The 19,102-nt window shown below is 41.4% G+C and overlaps 1 protein-coding gene across 6 annotated transcripts in view; it reads left to right on the plus strand.

Annotated features, from left to right (window-relative positions):
* The window catches only part of LOC125457084 (glutamate receptor ionotropic, kainate 1), a 294,872-nt gene that overhangs the window by 193,716 nt on the left and 82,054 nt on the right, over nt 1-19,102 (plus strand). For all 6 annotated transcript variants that reach the window (XM_059650355.1, XM_059650359.1, XM_048540798.2 and 3 more), the window contains one exon: nt 10,547-10,720. In XM_059650355.1, coding sequence (XP_059506338.1) covers nt 10,547-10,720 — 174 coding nt within the window. The remainder of the gene's footprint in view (nt 1-10,546; nt 10,721-19,102) is intronic.

A 19,102-nucleotide genomic window follows, 5' to 3' on the forward strand; every position in this document is an offset into this window, starting at 1 on the left:
CTATTTTCCAAGGATCTGTATCCCTCTGCTCCCTGTCCATTCATGCATCTGTCTCGATACGTCTTAAAAGACACTATCGTGCCCGCCTCTACCACCTCTGCAGGCAACATGTTCCAGGCACACACCACCCATTGCGTAAAGAAATTTCCACACATATCCCCCTTAAACTTTTCCCCTCTCACCCTTGAAATTGTGACCCCTAGTAATTGAGTCCCCCACTCCGAGAAAAAGCTTCTTTCTTTCCACCCTGTCTATACCCCTCATGATTTTGTAGACCTGAATCAGGTCCCCCCTCAACCTCTGTCTTTCAAATGTCAATAATCCTAATCTACTCAACCGCTCTTCATAGCTAGCACCCTCAATACTGGGCAAGATCCTAGAGAACCTCCTCTGCACCCTCTCCAAAGCGTCCACATCCTTTTGGTAACATGGCAACCATAACTGTACACAGTACTCCAAATGTGGACGAATCAAAGTCCTACACAACTGTAACATGACCTGCCAACTCTTGTACTCAATACCCTGTCCGATGAATGAAAGCATGTCTTGCGCTGCCTTAACCACTCTATCAACCTGCGTTGCCACCTTCAGGGTACAATGAACCTGAGCACCCAGATCTTTCTGTGCATCAATTTTCCCTAGGGCTTTTCCATTTCCCATATAGTTCGCTTTTGAATCAGATCTTCCAAAATGCATCACCTCGCATTTGGCTGGATTGAACTCCATCTACCATTTCTCTGCCCAACTCTCCAATCTATCTACATTCTGGTGTAATCTCTGACAATCCCCTTGACTATCTGCTACTCCACCAACCTTAGTGTCATCTGAAAACTTGCTAATCAGACCATCTATACCTTCCTCCAGATCATTAATGTATATCACAAACGATAGTGGTCCCAACACAGATCCCTGTGGAACACCACTGGTCACAATTCTCCATTTTAAAAAACTCCTTTCCACGACAATTCTGTCTCCTGTTGCCCAGCCAGTTCTCTATTCATCTAGCTAGTACACCCAGGACTCCATGCGACTTCACTTTCTCCGTCAGCCTACCATGTGGAACCTTATCAACTGCCTTACTGAAGTCCATGTATATGACATCCACAGCCCTTCCCTCATCTATCAACTTGGTCACTTCCTCAAAGAATTCTATCAAGTTGGTAAGACATGACCTTCTCTGCACAAAGCCATGCTGCCTATCACTAATAAGCACTAATAATAGATAACATCCAACTTCCTCAGGTAATACTTCCAGCAGATACACTTGAAAGACACTCAGTAGTGTCTGACAGCCCCAAGTCTGCTGAGGTCAAAGATTACCTAATTCAGCCAAACACCATTACAGCACTATTACCATTTCAGATACACCTCCAGTAGCCAGCTGCCTCATATTCACAATAGCTGCGGTGCTCCTTTGACATTGTAGAAATTGAGGCTTTTGCTCAGGGCCTTCGAACCTCACTAATGTGCAGCTTGACTTTGTTATAGGGGAATAATCTTTTTTTAAAAAAAGTTTAAATGAAATAAATTTTACTTTTTTGTAAGTTCAGGTTTATTTTTTTATTAGACCCTCCAAACTGAGGGGCAGTATCTCAGTCCAAATGGCACCGGTGGAATGGCAACTCCTAGTGTATGGCACCTTATTCTTTGGCTCCATCTTAAAACCATCTCTTTGGCCTGAGGTGAACAGGTTTCCAACAGAATTCTGGCAAGACAAATCCACAGCATCAACACCGAATGACTGAAGAAGTTTTTTCTCCATGAAAAAACGTTGAGACAGAAAGTGATGAGCAATCTGCTGAAAGCCAAATAAAGCAGCTTGTTTTTTTTTAAGAAGTTGGGACAATGGAACCATTCTGAATGGGTGGGGTCAAGCTCCTACATAACCAGGATCTTTGCTTTCCGCAGTTGCTAGAATCTTGATGCTTGATGTGGAAGTTCTTATTCCTCGCAGTTACAGCTGAGTTCTCTTCCTGCTGCTAGAATTCCATGTGAGACAATCTGCCACATCCAATTTACCTTTCCCAAATAAGCGTTTATGGCGTGAACAGTTAATTAGTAATAATTGATATATCTATTATTTGTTGAGAATTTTGGTCGAAATACCATTAATCCAATTCTTTTCCAGTTTTATGTATTTTGAATGGCATGTAAAAATAAAGTGTGTTTACTTAAAATTGAGTAGTTTTACCAATCAAATTGCAACTGGAAAGCAATGTCTTCCACTTGTCTTTGAAATAAGAAAACATTGAGGTCTAAGCTATCCTCTTAATATATTTTGAGGGCATCGGTCTGGTCCAGGGCAATTCATGTCTAAGAAATGATGCCTGGCCTAACAGTGGTCCCTAATTAGCGATATTGTAGGAAATTGACAGGAGTCACAAGGGATTTCAGCCCTGGTACTTTATAATAGTATAAAGAGGACAGTTAGAAAGTATATTTTGCTTATCACCAAAATTACTACATCATCCCTAATAAACACTGCCCCCAACAATGCGCAACTTAGGCTTTAATTTTTGATGGATTAGATCATGACGTTTGATATGGTAAATGCTAACTGTATTTTAATTGAGTATGTAATTACATTTAGGGTTTGGGCATTAACTGGGGATTCACCTCTGTGCACGTGGTTTATTTATTGATGTGATAGTAGTAAACATGGACTGTCAATATTCAGCTTCCATGATTTGACTTTGATGTTTGAGGTCTTTCATTGACTAAAAATGAATTTAAGGAGGATAAATGCTGTCCCAAAATATTTATGATCACTTGACCCTGCTGAACCACACTCATGAGACCATCAATGAGCAAAGATCAGTCTGAGCTAACATTAATGTTGCCATAAAAGAGCACAAAAACTCAGAACTATCTCTCCCAGCTGATTTGCATATTTGTGGAAGCTTTACATGGAGACTAAGGTAGTGGACAGAAGAAATATCTATGGATGTTGTTTCATTAGACTTTGAGAAGGCATGTGATAAAGTCCTAAATAGGAGACTTAACTAAGTTAGAAGCCATGGAATGGAGGACAAATCACTAACATGGCTGGGAATTTGATTGAGCGCAGGTGATAAAAAGTAAGGATACTGGATGTACACTCAAATTGGCAGAATGTAACTACAAATCTCCTACAGGGACATTCATTATTGTGGTGTTAGGACCTCAATTACTCACTATTTATTAACAATGCAAAAAATGACATGGGAAATCATATATCCAAATTTGGTGATGACACAAAGATAGGCAGTAGCGGATAATCCATCAATATCTCTTCACAATTGTATTCTAAGTGAATGGGCAAAACTGTAGCAGATGGAGTTCAGTGGAAGGAAGTGGTGAGTTTATCCATTTGGGACCTTAAAAAAAATCATGGTGCTTTTTAGATGATATGAAGTAAAATACAATGCATGTCCAATGAAAGTTGGGGTTTCAGGTGCATAGATCTTTAAAATTTCTCAAACAGGTGCAGAAAATAGTCAGGAAAGCTAATGGAATGCTGTCCTTTATAACTAGAGGACTGGAGTACAAAGATGCAGGAGTTCTGCTGCAGTAATACAAAACCTTGGTTAAACCTCTCTTGGAGTGCTGTGAGCAGATCTGGATGCCACACTTTAGGAAAGACATTGGCCTTGGAAAGAGTATACATGTAGGGTTACAAGAATGATACCCGAGCTTCAGGGGTTAAATAATCAGGAGAGATTTTACAAATTAGGCCTGTTAACTCTCGCATTTAAAAGAGAAAGAATGATCTTATTGAAGATAATAACAGAAAAAGACAGGATGGCCAAAGATAAACTATTTCCATGGGAGGGGATCGAGAACTAGGAGCATAGTCTATGACTTAGGGCCATAACATTCAGGAGAGACGTTGGGAAACATTTCTACACACTCAAAGGATGACAGATGTTATGGAACTTTCTTCTAAAAATAGCAGTGGATGTAGGATCAATTGTTAAAATTATCCTTCATAAATTTGAAATTTTGTTCAGATATGAGCCAAAGATGGATATGTTGAGTTAGGCCACAGATCAGCCATGATCTCATTGAATGGTGGAACAGGTTCAAGAGGCTGAAAGGCTAAATCATGACCTTATGTTTCTCTGAAAGATTATTTGCAGAGTGTTCAGCTTGGGAAAAATAATAAGCAGTCCCAGAAATTTATACATGGACCTATCAACCGTGTTTCTGAGCACCAGAGCAGAAACAAGGAAAAATGAATTGAAGCAAGAATTGGAAGACATTCTCTCTCCCCATCAATCTCTCTCAATCTAAAAAGTGCCTAATGGAAAAGTAACTTGGAAACATGACCAAACACCAAAAAGTGGAGGTTATTTGCATGTTGAATCATAGCGTGTATCCAAATGATACTCATCAGATTCGGGTAAGTATAATTTTAAAAAGGCTGAACAACAGCAACATAAATATGAATGTTTATTAATTAATAATAAATAAGTAAAATGGAAATCATAAATTATTACAGCAATAATAGCAATTAGAAAAGAAAAAAGATTTTTAAAAAAGCAACAAGTCTCATGTTGTTCTGCCCACTGGGGACCTCTCAATCGATGGCTGGGTCAGAGGCTGAGTTTCATTCCTGGCACGATTCCGAGCCGAGGTGAAATACAACAATATCGCAAACAACCAGTACAGAAAGCAATAGATACAATAGATAAAACTGCTGGCTGATACAGACAACAAAGGATGGGCAAACAGGTGGAAGTGCCATCTTTGGCTCATAAAGGAATGTTCACAGGACTCATTCCAGGTCATTGAGCTTGTTAAGTATTATTCTAAACTTTACCAGCCTATTTTCTCATCCTGTACAATCTACTTTCTCATGCAGCTGTCGAATATCATTGTTAACTTTTAGCCCTTTGGTCCATCCTATTCTGCCAGTCCTAAAGAAACAGGACACCAGCTAAGTCACTGGGGCTCCTGTCTCAACGTCTTATTCAAAATTTAAGTAGCAACTGCTGTATCTCCCTATCTTTATAGATAACCTCGGCTCTCCCTGAATTGTTCCATGAAGGTCAGTGTGCCATCACCAAGTCACATCACATGGATCCAGCTAGCAGAGCCGTCTTCTGGAGTGAGCAGAACCTCTTACACGCATTTTTATATCTGTCAGCAGGGCTTCCTGATTGGATCAGGTTAACAGCCCTAATTAGGGTACTTATTCTGTGAGATCCACCTGGTTGACGTTGTTCCAAACATTGCATCCCTCTCTGTCTAAGTCTCAGGATGTAAGCCCATTCTTTTTTTTTCCTGTAGCTTCTCCCGGGGCGCTTTCACCAGCTGTTTTGACTCTGCCTTGGATACTGGTGGCATGTACTCAACTGTAGCCTGTCTCTTGTGTTCAGAGTATCTTGGCCAAAACATCTCACCTTCTTCAGGCAGTAATGGTGTCAAGGCTGTGACATCCGCTGTGTCCATCCCTTCCTCGGAGATTTCTTTGAGGCTAGGCGTTCCTGATACCATTTCGCTGCTGCCCCGCACCCCCTGCCCCCAGGTTCTGGAAGATCAGATTTAACCTGGTGTGGAGTCTTTTTCCCCATCAGCAATTCGGTTGGAGCTATGCCTCTAATTGTGTGAGTGGTAGGTTGATATTTCAAAAAAAGAACCAAGACAGTTAGTGAAGCTGTAGGCGGTTTCGTTAAGGCTGACTTTAACATTTGGACTGTTCTTTCTGCCAGAATATTGAATGATGGATGATATTGAGCTATACCTGCATGCCAAATGACATTCCACTTTAGAAAATACTGCAACTCCCCACTGGTGAATGATTAGCCTGTTGTCAATGACCAACTCCTCTCGAGTCTGTGTGTTGCAAAAGATGCTTGCAACTTTTCAATTATCATCTCCATGATTGACAAATGAACTCCTATGTACTTCCAACCACTTTGAATGGGTGTCCACAATGACTAAAAACACAGAGCTCATAAAAGGACTGGTATAGTCTGTGTGTAAATGAGCCCAGGGTTTACCAGGCCCTTCCCACAACATGTGGGGGATCTGCTGGCAGCAATTTTTTCTTTGGTAGTCTGGGCACTGCCCCACCAATGTGGCTTTGTTGGCATCCAATCCTGGTGACCATATGTAAACGTCTCACTGACATCATCTTCATTTTGGAAATCCTTGGATGATTCTGGTGGAGTTCTGCCAGTATTTGGCATTGGCCTTTGCTCAGGACAATCACTCTTGCTGCCTGCATTCTCTGTGTTGATCTGGTCTCGCCAGGTCCAGAAAGGTTTCAGTTCTCGTAATGGCGGCCCTTTTGCTTCCCCAGCCATCACCATGAGCCACTTCAGTTTTGCCAGGACTGAACCCTTTTATGTCCACTGTCAGATATTGTCAGCAGTGACTGGAATGTTTAAAACCAGAACTGACTCTTCCAGGGGAGGCACCACCAGTGGTGAATCTGCCAGAGGGAGGCAGCTCAAGGCATCCACATTTGCCACTTGGCCTCCCAGGTGGTGTGTCAAGTTGTAATTGTATTCCCTCAGAACAAGAGCCCACCATTGAATTCGACCTGAAGCTGTGGGCAGCATGGCCCTATCCTCTTTAGATATCCCTAGCAGGATTTGTTGTCCTTTACTATTATAAATTTATGTTTGTAAAAGGTATTAGCGGAACTTTCTCTCACCAAAAATGACTGTCAAACCTTCTTTCTGTATCTGGGCACATTTTCGTTCAGCATCTGCCAAAGGTCGGGAAGGATATGCTATTGGGTGTTCCTCTCTGGGCCACCAGTGAGCCAGCACTACTCCCATACTGTATGGGGAGGCATTGCATGTCAACACTACATGTCACTTAAGATGATAATGTGCCAACACTAGAGACGACAATACCTGCTTTTTCATTTTCTTAAGCACGAGTGGAGACCACCGGAAACATACCAGTAACGTAACTACAGAACTACTCACTGGTGGATCCTAAGATCAGAACTAAGTCTCAGATGTTGATCAATCAGCTTGGGTTAATGTCAAGTTAAATGAGAGTGAGGTGTAAGGAACAAAACTAGACAACTGAAAGGCAACAAACTCCGATCACCGCACCCCCACACCCCCGCCCCACACACACCCCATGAAACTCCAAAAAAAATTTCTAAACCCAGCATATGGAACTGGGCAGGGAAGAGTTAAAACTTGAAGATGTGGCAAGGTTTAGTGAGCATGTCTGAGTGCCAATCAACAAAAGGTTAAGATGAAGAGATTGAATGTGTGCATTGTCAAAGTTTCTGTATTAATATTTCATATCTATTAATCATATTTATACTTAAAATAAACAAAAAGGAGAAATGTTACTTTTGTCCATGTATTATGTTCAGATAGTGTCATGGTAATGGTAATGATCGGACTATTAATATTCACCTTCAAATCATGTTATTTTAATACCTGGAACAAGAAAAAACTTTAAAAAATACAAATACTGAGTCAAAATAGCTTCTGTGATATCCTGACCAGATTGAACTCAAATTCATCAATAAGCAAGGATCTATCTGAAATGAAATGAACATTGTTATAGAAGGCACTGAAACGCATACCTGGCTGTCTTGGTTTGATTCATGCCTTTCTGGAAGTCACACACTGATTATAGAAGGTTGTCAGAGTATTCAGCTTCGAAAATAATAAGCAGTTGTAGGAATATACAAATGGACCAAAATAACAGCCATTTCTGAACAGCAGAAGAGAAAGAATGAATTGAAGCAAGAAGTGAAGACATTCACTTCACTTGTCTCTTGCTCAACTTGAAACGTCAATACTCTATGAAAAAGCAACCTGGAAAAAGCAATCATTCGTCATAAAATCAAGATTACCAGCAAGCTTCGCCACTCTCGAAGAAACAGGAGAAAAGCTGAACTGTCGGAACTCCAGGATACTCCCCACACTCGGTTTGCAATAAACAACTGCACCTCCCAGTCGCGAACCATTTCAACTCCCCCTCCCATTGCTTAGACAACATGTCAGTCCTGGGCCTCCTGCAGTGCCACAATGATGCCACCCGTAGGTTGCAGGAACAGTAACTCATATTCCGCTTGGGAACCCTGCAGCCCAACGGTATCAATGTGGATTTCACCAGCTTCAAAATCTGCCCTCACCCTCTGCCCCCCACAACTGCATCCCAAAACCAGCTCAGCTCATCCCCACCTCCCTAACCTGTTCTTCCTCTCACCTATCCCTTCATCCCACTTCAAGCCGCACCTCCATTTCCTATCTACTAACCTCATCCCGCCCCCTTGACCTGTCCGTCCTCCCCAGACTGACCTATCCCCTCCCTTCCTCTCCACCTATCTTCTCCTCTATCCATCTTCGGTCCACCTCCCCCTCTCTCCCTATTTATTTCAGAATCCTCTCCCCATCCCCCTTTTCTGATGTAGGGTCTCGGCCCAAAACGCCAGCTTTTGTGCTCCTAAGATGCTGCTTGGCCTGCTGTGTTCATCCAGCTCCATGCTTTCTTATCTCGGATTCTCCAGCATCTGCAGTTCCCATTATCTCTGTCAGAACTCCAGTTTCTTTTTTGCATCTTAAAACTCTAAGAATTGGAGCTATAACTGACTGCCCCTTAGTATCTGGATAGATAGCCTTCTCCATACTCTTTTGTTTTTGAGAAGCTTATTGCCAGTGTTGTGCGCGCTTGAAGTCACATTTTCTCATTTCGCTCAGACTTGATAGGTACAAAACTCCATTCATTCACGCAAGAAAACCTTGGAGTTGGCCTTCCTTCATTTTACATCTGGTTAACAAAACTTACTTGAAGTGTGGTAACTACATGCTTACTTGCAGTTGACCAAGAGGTAGTTAAAAGTAGGGAACTGATCACCCCTCTCACCAGTCGTATCAGTGTCTATATAGCCTACTCTGGCAGCTGATGCAGTTTCTTATTAAAACAGCCTATATAGGAACAAGCTGTGGTTGCTGGATTAGATATTTAATGTTCATCTCAAAATAAAAGATCACGTGTATGTAAATCCCAGCTCCAGTTCCATCCTTTTACTGCCAGGTTATACAAGTTGCAGGCTGTAACAATAACTTAGCAGGACTGGCCATTGACCCAAGTGACCCATCTTTGATAACTTGGACAGATCACAACCCCATAGAAAATGCTATCTTTACATGAAGAGACAATTGAAATGAAGGAAAGAGAATATCATATTTAGTACAAACATTGTGCTATGCTCACTGAGAAGTGGCAGGTAACTCGTTAAAATAATTTAAAGATCAATTATCAGAGACTAACAGGAATTTTTCAGCTGGCATCTGGAAGCCTGGCAACATCATTGAAGGGGCCCCCAGGCAAAGAGATCCACCAACTGCTGCCAATTTTAATTTCAAAAGCTAAACTTGCTGAGAGGGCAGCATAACATGGAAGCACTCTCTCTGTCCCTTAACTGCTAAAGCAGAAAACCACTCCACTCTGAAGATCTCCTAATGGCCCCACTTTCAAGATACTGCCTGCCATCTTTATTTAAATATCCTTACCGTTGACACTGTCTGGTTCTCTAATTAGAAAATACTTCAGCCTCCAAAATTCCAAAGTAAATTACTCTGACCTTTCTGATCTTTCTTCATAGCGGAAGTCTTTTATTCCTCAACATTGTGGGGGGAGATCATGACGTATAGTCTCAGTTCAGATCACGCCCTTCCTTCAGTGTAATGACCAGAACTGTACTCATGACTTAGAAGTGTCAACAAATTGAAAATTCAATTCATTTGCCTCAGAGATGCAAAATTGAAACTAATGTCATCACCCAGATCACTTATTTTCACCTCCCTACCATCACCTGTCACATTTTAGCTCGTCAGCTATTGAAGTCTTCATCATGGCCTTTCTTAGCTCTCGACTTGGTAATTCTGATGTATCACTGACTGTCCTTCTGTGTTCCACTCTCTGTAAGTTTGAGGTATCCTCACATCATGTCCCATTCAACTGTTAGCATTGGTTTGCTGACTTACATTGGCTTTTACTTATTTACTTGTTTATAAAATTTGCATCCTCCTCTTCAAATCCTGTTGGGATTTCACACCTTCCTATCTCTGCAATCTCCCCTAAGACCACAATCCTCCAAGATATTTGCACTTACCTAACTCTGACTTTTGGTGCATCCCAACTTTAATTGCTCCATTTTTGGTGATAGTTTCTTGAATTGCTTAGATTCTCATCTCCAGAATTTCTTCCCTACACATCTCTTCCTTTCTATCTTGATTTTCCTGTTTGAATGACTCCTTAGAGATACTTTTGACCAATGTTTCAGTTTTCTGACTCTGTAGTTCCTTATGTGGCTCAGTGTCATACTAGGCAAAATCTTGTGGACCAGGTGAGATCCAGACATTGACTCTTTTTTGAGAACACCCACCACATCTTATGCCACCCAAGCATTTCACAAGCCAACATTTTCCTCAGATCAAGGAACTTGCCAGCAGAGAGCTACCAACCAATCACAGTCAGATGGGGAGGCACCCATCTACAATTATATCTTAAATGGCGCTCTCATCAAGTAGAATGAAAGTGTTAATTAAAATTCTTTTCTTGTGGTCTATCTCTACAGGATCTGTTTGCATTGAACCTAGAACCTTATCGGTACAGTGGTGTCAATATGACAGGGTTTCGCCTTCTTAATATGGATAACACACGTGTTGCATCCATTATTGAGAAATGGGCCATGGAACAACTTCAAGCACCACCGAAACCAGATTCAGGAATCCTGGGTGGGATGATTACAGTAAGTGCCCTTTACATCTCCCGAAAAATCTTTAAGTTTCTATAGTTGTCAATGAAATAATGTGAAGTGTGTTTAGGAAAACGTTAAATTAATAATTTTCATTTTCTCCATAAAGTATAGTTTACTGCAAATTGCAATAAGCATTTCAAATGTTGATGCTCGTGTGATTCCTAATTTGTCAAATTGAAGATCATTACTATTCAACAAGCATTTTCTGGTCTCTGCATGATATTCCTGCTGAAACACCTCATGTCATTTTCATTTTCAATGGTTAAGTAGGGCAAGTCAGCAAAAGAAGTGAATGGGTCATTTATGATTTTGTGATTTCAGACAGACATGCCTCATTAAGCTATTTTGCTTGATAAATGAAAGGCAAAACAAGGTACCAATTGAAATTATACACCTTTACAGCTGGTGACAAGTGAAATTAGTTCTGGTAGTCTTAGTCCAGATGGTGTCAATGAAAGAACAAAGTAACTAATAGTCAGTATACATTTGCTGCAAGATGCAAATGGAAAATAGGACATGCAGCAATGGGGTTCTGAGGGGTTCCACAATCTGATGTGTTTGGTAAATTGAGACCAAAAATGGAATGATACTTCTTTACTAGTTGAATGGCAGGATGTTAGTTCATTAAAATGATAATAAGTCATCCTTTTCAAGTCATTCGTTTTCAATTCAGTAAAAGGGTTTTAATTTTGCAGAGGCTGTGCATAAAAATTGCTATTTTTAACTCATTTCTTTTTAGGTTTAGGTGTCTGAGACAAAAAAATTAAAATTTTATCAATGGCCCCACTAACATTAAAATATCACAATTTTTTGTGTATTTTCTGAATAGTGCTCATTGCTGGTAGTATGTTAAATACCAAGCTACTTAAAAGGGAAAAATCTACAACAGTGAAGGCTTTGTGTGTTTCATTGCATGAGAGGATATCAACAACTGAAAATGTGAAAGCATTTTGTTTTCTGCTGGATAAACAGTTTGGACAGGGAAGTGAAAATTGCATTTTTTATTCTTCATGATACTCGTACTGTGAATGAATTCTTCCATAGATGTTTTTAGAGACAAAAGATCCAGTAGTCACATTAAACTTGAATCTTAATGTTAAAATAGCACTGTGGATGGATACTGTATGAATGTGTAAGAAATAATGCCTGTGTACCAGGGCAAGTATCAAATTCAAACACAGCTGCAAAGACAAATCTTTATCTTTAAGTAAAATCCACCATCTGAAAAATACTTTAGTGCAGCATCCATCCAAATAACTAATTGATAAGTAAAAGGAAAGCAACAATTCATGGAAGATCAAGTATCCTATTGTTATAACAAAATGCATGGCAAAATCATCATCAAAAGCATCGACAAGGCAGAGAGACAAAAAAAAAACAGGAAAAGGAACAGGGAGCAAAGAAAAGGATTGATGTAATAGATTTTCATCAATGGTAACTAGGCAAACAGAGCAACGATATTTGTAAAGGCTCAATTGGAGTATCAGTCTTTTTTTTGCTCCTCAGAACAAGGTACTGTTTTTGCTGTCTTAGAAATTGGCAGAGCTACTGCTTATTAATGCCACCATTTTAGCAGCAGTGAAGCCATTGCTTTGGATGCTTATTCTCCAGTGTTGTCAATAATCACGCTAATGAGCATTAGGAAACTGCTGGCATTTGCAGCCCACAAAACGCTTTACAATTAATAACTGTAGCTAGGTGCTCAGAATTGCAGATTTTGGCACAGTAGCAACACACCGCATTTTTAAAATAAGCTTGAATTCATGAAAGGAAATAATAAAAATCATTTTGGTATACATGGGCAGAGATTCAAATATTGTTGAGGAAAGAGAACCAATTTCTGTGCTACCAACTTTCTTACTGTGTCACTACACAAGCCACAATGGGACTGGACAAACAACCATTTTGGTTGGGCTCCAAGAACATATCTTCACTTCTATGAAAACAAAAGACCTAAATAAGGAGCATTGTTAGTCCAAGTAATTTATGGAGACTTAACATTTGCAAACCATGCAGTTGATGGAAGATTTTTAGTTTCATTTATTTATGGCCAATGCAAGCAATGCAGGAAAATCGATTGTTTCCTCAATTTGGTCTGAGGGTAGATTTACCTCACAGGATGGCACCACTTCAGCTGTACAGAATTTCTAACCACTCTCAAACTGGGAGAGAAATGCCTGCAGTTCCCTGTGTGGTGATGAAAACTTTGCAAGGTTTAAAAATGCAGCCTTGTTTCCCTGACATTACACAGATGTGGCCAGCACAGCCCTCAGATCGATGTTTCAACCTGATCATCTGTTGTCAGAATTGGAAAATGTTAGAGACAATGGATATCCTGCAAATCGAAGGGCAAAAGAGGGAGTAGGAACAAAAATGGAATTTGCTGGAAAAGCTCAACAGATCTGGTAGCATCTGCGAAGAAAAATATCAGAGTTAACATTTCGGGTCTGGTGACCCTTCCTCAGAAACTTAACTCTGATTTTTTTTCTTCACAGATGCTGTCAGATCTGCTGAGCTTTTCTAGCAACTTGCGTTTTAGTTCCTGACTTACAGCATCTGCAGTTCCTTTGATTTTTAGAAGAGTAAGTAGGTTTCAGAATTGAGTTGGGGAGAGGCTGGTTGTGCGGAAAAAGAAAGAAGAAAAAGGCAGATCTAAGATGAGGTTCTAGGAATGCAACTGCCCCCACCCCCAACAGTGGACAAGAACACCCTTGACCGTGACTCCCACATTTCCCGCAACTCATCCCTCACACATCGTCCCTGAAATAACCGCCAAAAGAGAATCCCCCTAGTCCTCACATACCACCCCACCAATCTCCGGATACAACACATCATCCTCCGACAGTTCCACCATCTACAATCCAACCCCACCACTAAAGACATTTTTCCTACCCCACCCTTGTCTACCTTCCGGAGAGATCACTCTCTCCATGACTCTCTTGTCCGCTCAACACACCACTCCAACGCCACTGCACCCGGCACCTTTCCCTGCAACCGCACGAAGAGCTAAGCCTGCCCCTACACCTCCTCCCTCACCCCCATCCCAGGCCCCAACATGACTTTCCACGTCAAGCAGATGTTCACCTGAACGTCCGCCAATGTGGTATACTGCATCCGCTGTATCTGGTGTGGCTTTCTCTACAATGGGGAAGCGGAGGCTTGGGGACCGCTTTGCAGTACACCTCCGCTCGGTTCACAATAAACAACTGCACCTCCCAGTCGTGAACCATTTCAATTCCCCCTCCCATTCCTTAGACGACATGTCCATCCTGGGCTTCCTGCAGTGCCATAATGATGCCACGCATATGTTGCAGGAACAGCAACTCATATTCCTCTTGGAAACCCTACAGCCCAATGGTATCAATGTGGATTTCACCAGCTTCAAAATCTCCTCTCCTCCCAACTGCATCCCAAAACCAGCTCAGCTCGCCCCCGCCTCCCTAACCTGTTCTTCCTCTCACCTATTCCCTCCTCCCACCTCAAGTCCCACCTCCATTTCCTACCTACTAACCTTATCCCACCCCCTTGATCTGTCCATCCGTCCTCCCCAGTCTGACCTATCCTGTCCCTTCCTCCCCACCTATCTTCTCCTCCCCACCTATCTTCTCCTCCCCACCTATCTTCTCCTCCCCACCTATCTTCTCCTCCCCACCTATCTTCTCCTCTATCCAACTTCGGTGCGCCTCCCCCTCTCTCTCTATTTATTTCAGAATCCTCTCCCCATCCCCCTTTTCTGATGAAAGGTCAGCTTTTGTGCTCCTTAGATGCTGTTTGGCCTGCTGTGTTCATCCAGCTCCACACTTTGTTATCTAAGATGAGGTGTCTTTAGTCTTGTGGTTCTCAGAAACTGGAAAAACGCTTTACAGAAACTGGAGCTTTCATGAATATATTTAATTTTTGGATCTCTCCATGTGTGGTCAAATGATAAGAGTATTGCTTTTATGCACTGACTAGTGTAATGGTAGATGATGTGCATAACAATATAGTTTCTGAATTAACACAGTGTGAAGCTGGATGAACACAGCAGGAAAAGCAGCATCAGAGGAGCAGGAAAGCTTGACGTTTTGCGTTGGGACCCTTCCTCAGTAAGGGCTTCACCTTTGTCCCCCTCCACCCACAAAAAACACCTTGTTTTCTCAGATTCCCCAGCATCGGCAGTTCCTGCTATCTCTAGTTTCTGAATTATTTGGAGTAACGTAACAATATAACATTGTTCTTTCCTCAAAAAATGCATTTTTGTACAACACAACTTACTAATTTCTTTACACGTACTGTCTAAACTGAAGAAAATTTGTAATCAACTTTTATAACGAATTTTATAATTTGGAATGTCTTCAGATTTTGGTATAGCTTCATTTTTAAACAACGTGGTGTTTATGGTATGTAGTTATTTGTAGGATGCTGGGTGTCCATTTTGTGGATTCAATAATTGTATATGGTGTGAGTCAGCACACTGAAATTTGTGTGTGTGCGAGTGTGTTGCTGTAGTGGTGTGTGTGTTTCTCTTATTGCAGCACATGGTGCCCTTGATAGTACGGATATCCTATTTGTCAGTAATGCTGCTAGTATTGCTGATAATCTTTTTCTGCAATATCAGCTGTGACACGATTGAGCAGAGAACCCTCTTTTTTCTCATCTGCTTATTGGTATCAATCTGTATTTTATTTTGCAATAACCCATGCTGGGTTCCAGGTTTTCATGACTGAGTTGTGTCCATGTTCATTCTGTCTAGTCAAAAAAAGACTCCAGATTTAGCATGACTGTTGAAGTATTGTGCATCAATGAGTTGTTGTCTCACTTCTGGCCATTTGAATTGGTAGAGCTATCAGATGTTTTTAAGAGCTCTACAGATGATTCCATGTCAGCCTCGAGACATATAGCTCTAATTAACAAAGAGATCATGCCTGGCCTTTTCTTCTCCCCTTGGCACATTGAGGGTCTCCTTGATTGTGTGAACATGCCTTTCTAAGAAGCCATCTCCCCTCAGATAATGTGGTGATGGAACAATGATGCTGAACCCATTCCATTCAATAATTCCTTAAACTCTTCAGAATTGAATTGGGTTCTGTAATCATGCATTACTCTTTCAGGAATTTCTTGCACTGCTGTGGAGAACAAGAAGAACTTTAATTGGTAGTCTGCAATTTAGGCACCATTACTGGTTATGTGAAAATAAGTCAGCTCTCGCATCATACCATCATCTGGGTGGTAGTGCAATAATCATCATGTCTCTTTCTGCTGTGTATTTCTGTTATTTACTCAGATGCTGCATGTAGATACCATTCTTTGCAATGTCTTTACAGGCATTTATCCAGTGTATAGCAGATGTCTCTCATGAGTTTAGAGTTCTCCATTCCCATGCAAAGAATGGTATCTACATGCAGTGTATGAGAGAATAACAGAAATACACAGCAGTAAGAGAGATGATGCTTAGTGCACTACCGCCCAGAAGATAGTATGATGCGAGAGCTGATTTATCTTCACAAAACAAATTATGGTGCCTTAACTGCAGATTATTCCCATGTGCCCTTCATAGACATTCCATCTCTGTTGCTTTGGGAACCAAGTCTCTGGATCTAGCCAATGGAACACCACTCTCTAGCGATTGGCTAATCGTGCAGCGGTGGCTGCATTTCATCAGGCTGTGTCATATGCTGAGGTAGCACCTGTAACTTTTCACCTTTTGCCAGTGTTATCTCTAATCTGACTTGGTTTCATTGGTATTACACTCATTAGGTATTGGATTTTTATCGCTAGATTTTTAAGTCTTGAGTTGCTCATGCAATGACAGACCAGAATGGGGAATCAGCTGTTACCATTTTTCTTCTTAGAATGTGTTTACATATGCACAGTTTGGAAGAAAAAGACGGGCGGGTAATTCACGGCCGTATCCATCCCTGAGCCTGCTCAACCATTCACCAAGATCATGGCTGATCTGAAGGAGGCCCAATTCCAATTTTATGCCTACTCCAAAACTCTTTGTCAAAACTTTGTCTACTTCTGCCTTAAAATATTTCAGTGATCCTGGCTGCACTTTCTGGGAAGGAGAGTTTCACAAGCTGCCTAGGTAGGGAAATATCCTCCTATCCATCTTAAATAGGCAACACTTTATTTTAACTATGCCCACTCTTTTTCACAAGGCAAACATCTTTAAGCATTCAACTTGTCAAATCTCCTCAAGATCTGACGTGTTTGAGTGAGATTGCCTTTAACTCGCTTTCTTTCCTAAACTTGAATGGCTATAGGCCCATCCTATTCAATCTGTCTTCGTAAAAAAGCCCCCCTCCCCAATCAGCCCAGTGAACCTTCGCAGGACTGGTTCTAATACTGCAATACCCTTTCTTAAGTTAGACCTAAGCTGTGCACAATGCTTCAGATATGATGTCACTAATCATAGAATCTCACAGCCCATCAAGCCTCATCCACCAAAGCTATACTAAATCTACACTAGTCCCACTTTCCAGCCAGAGCCTTAAGTTCCAATCTCTCTATGGCATTTTAGATGAAATCATAACACTGAAGCCTCAAGTGTGGAACTCTTAATAAATCGCCACCATTTAATCAGTTGTGTTGAAGTGGAAAGCAAATGAGACATGGGAGATACTAATCAGTTGTCAGACTTGATTTATGCTGAGTTTATGGAGCCAAAAAAATTTTGCCTGATGAGAATATTCAGAGATTTTTTTTGAAATTGCATACTTTATATACCTGTAAATATTTCATTATATTGTTTTCCCCATTCCAAACTACTTTTTTAATCATGTGTTTGTGTTATGAGCTTGCCCAGTACCTGCTGATGTTATTAAAGATGTCACTTGGCCATCTTATTCAGGGTAACTGACTGCCTTGGGTTTTGTGGAACCATCCCCATATTAAAGGTAGATACCCAATGCCTCAGACTGCCTGCTGCTGGGGGGCTGTTTGTCCCATATTTTAGATCTTCAATTTCCGCGCACTTGTGGTACATGTGCTCTCCTTGCTTGAGGCTCATCAGCAAATCCTTAATCTCCATGAATTACCTCAAATTGCCACTCATAACAGACTCCTCAGTAAATCCCCACACTCACCAGCTCCATCCAAACCACACCCCACTTCCACGTCCCTGGCAGCACCCACCAATCTCTGCTTCCATAAACTCCATATCCCCACTTTGCTCCGACCGACTCACTATCAAATCCCGTTTCTAAATACCCACTTCCTGCTCATTTAGATTCATCAGCCCTGACCCCACTACCACAGACTCACCAGCAAGCTTCCATCCCTACAGATTTTCCAGACTGCTTTCCCATTAACCCCAAACTCCTGCACTTACCAACCCTGCACTGACAGAATTGCCAGTAAATTTCTTGTTCTTAAAGATTCACCAGCCCCTTGATCTTTTAGCCTCACAAACCCACTTTCCCTCCTTTGCTGTAACAGACGCACACGTCATTCAGACTCATCGACCACTGTGACTATTACAGATTTATCAACACTCCTCCCCCTTGTGGTTAAACTAACTACCCTTCACACTTAAAGATTCACATTGCCTCACATCCTGTCAGCTATCATGTCAAAAAGTTGCTGCACATACTCTCTGAAGGTTGGACACCCTGAGCATGGTGTCTGTCTTTCTCTGACCAGTTCCTTCCAATATAGAACAGATTTTCTTGATCAGCCTAGGATTGAACTGCAAAAATATTAGTGGCAAATGGCACGAGAAACCACGTTGGGGAAGAAACACTTCCCCCAGTAAGCTGTCTGCTGGATGGGAAAAAACAATCTGCCTTGATTGTGCAGAGCCTGAGCTTTGAACTGAATCCCCAGTGAATGGGATGACAAATGGTTCTTACTCCCATTGTATTCAACTGCAGGCTACATTGAGTTTGACAAATACAGCACATCATCGTACCTGCACCCCACTTGGCAGGTACAATAAAGAGTACTCTCTGCAGTGTTGTCAGTACCCCATACACAGACTTTGTGTGTACTTGTTCTAGTAGATGATTGCTATGCTCCATTGTGAACTTTCTCCCACAGACATATATATATAGAACTACTCACATTGACAACATTGCCAAAAGCTCTCTTTCTTTGGTGCATCTGACCTCAGCAGATCTTGGAGATCTGAATGCTTATATTATTGGTTTTCATCTTGTACCACAGCTGGTCTAAGCCCCTTTCTGCAGAAACATCAACATGCCGCGTTAGTAGGAACTGCAGAAGCTGGAGAATCTGAGATTTCTTCTTCAGAAATGCTAGGCCCAAAATGTCAGCTTTCCTGCTCCTCTGATGCTGCTTGGCCTGCTGTGTTCATCCAGCTGTACCCCTTGTTATCTCAACATGCCGAGTGATAGGTTTATTTCTGTTGTAGTATTGCAGGCCTGTCTCCTG

This window comes from Stegostoma tigrinum, chromosome 12 (genome assembly GCF_030684315.1).
Source record: "Stegostoma tigrinum isolate sSteTig4 chromosome 12, sSteTig4.hap1, whole genome shotgun sequence".
Taxonomy (NCBI): domain Eukaryota; kingdom Metazoa; phylum Chordata; class Chondrichthyes; order Orectolobiformes; family Stegostomatidae; genus Stegostoma; species Stegostoma tigrinum.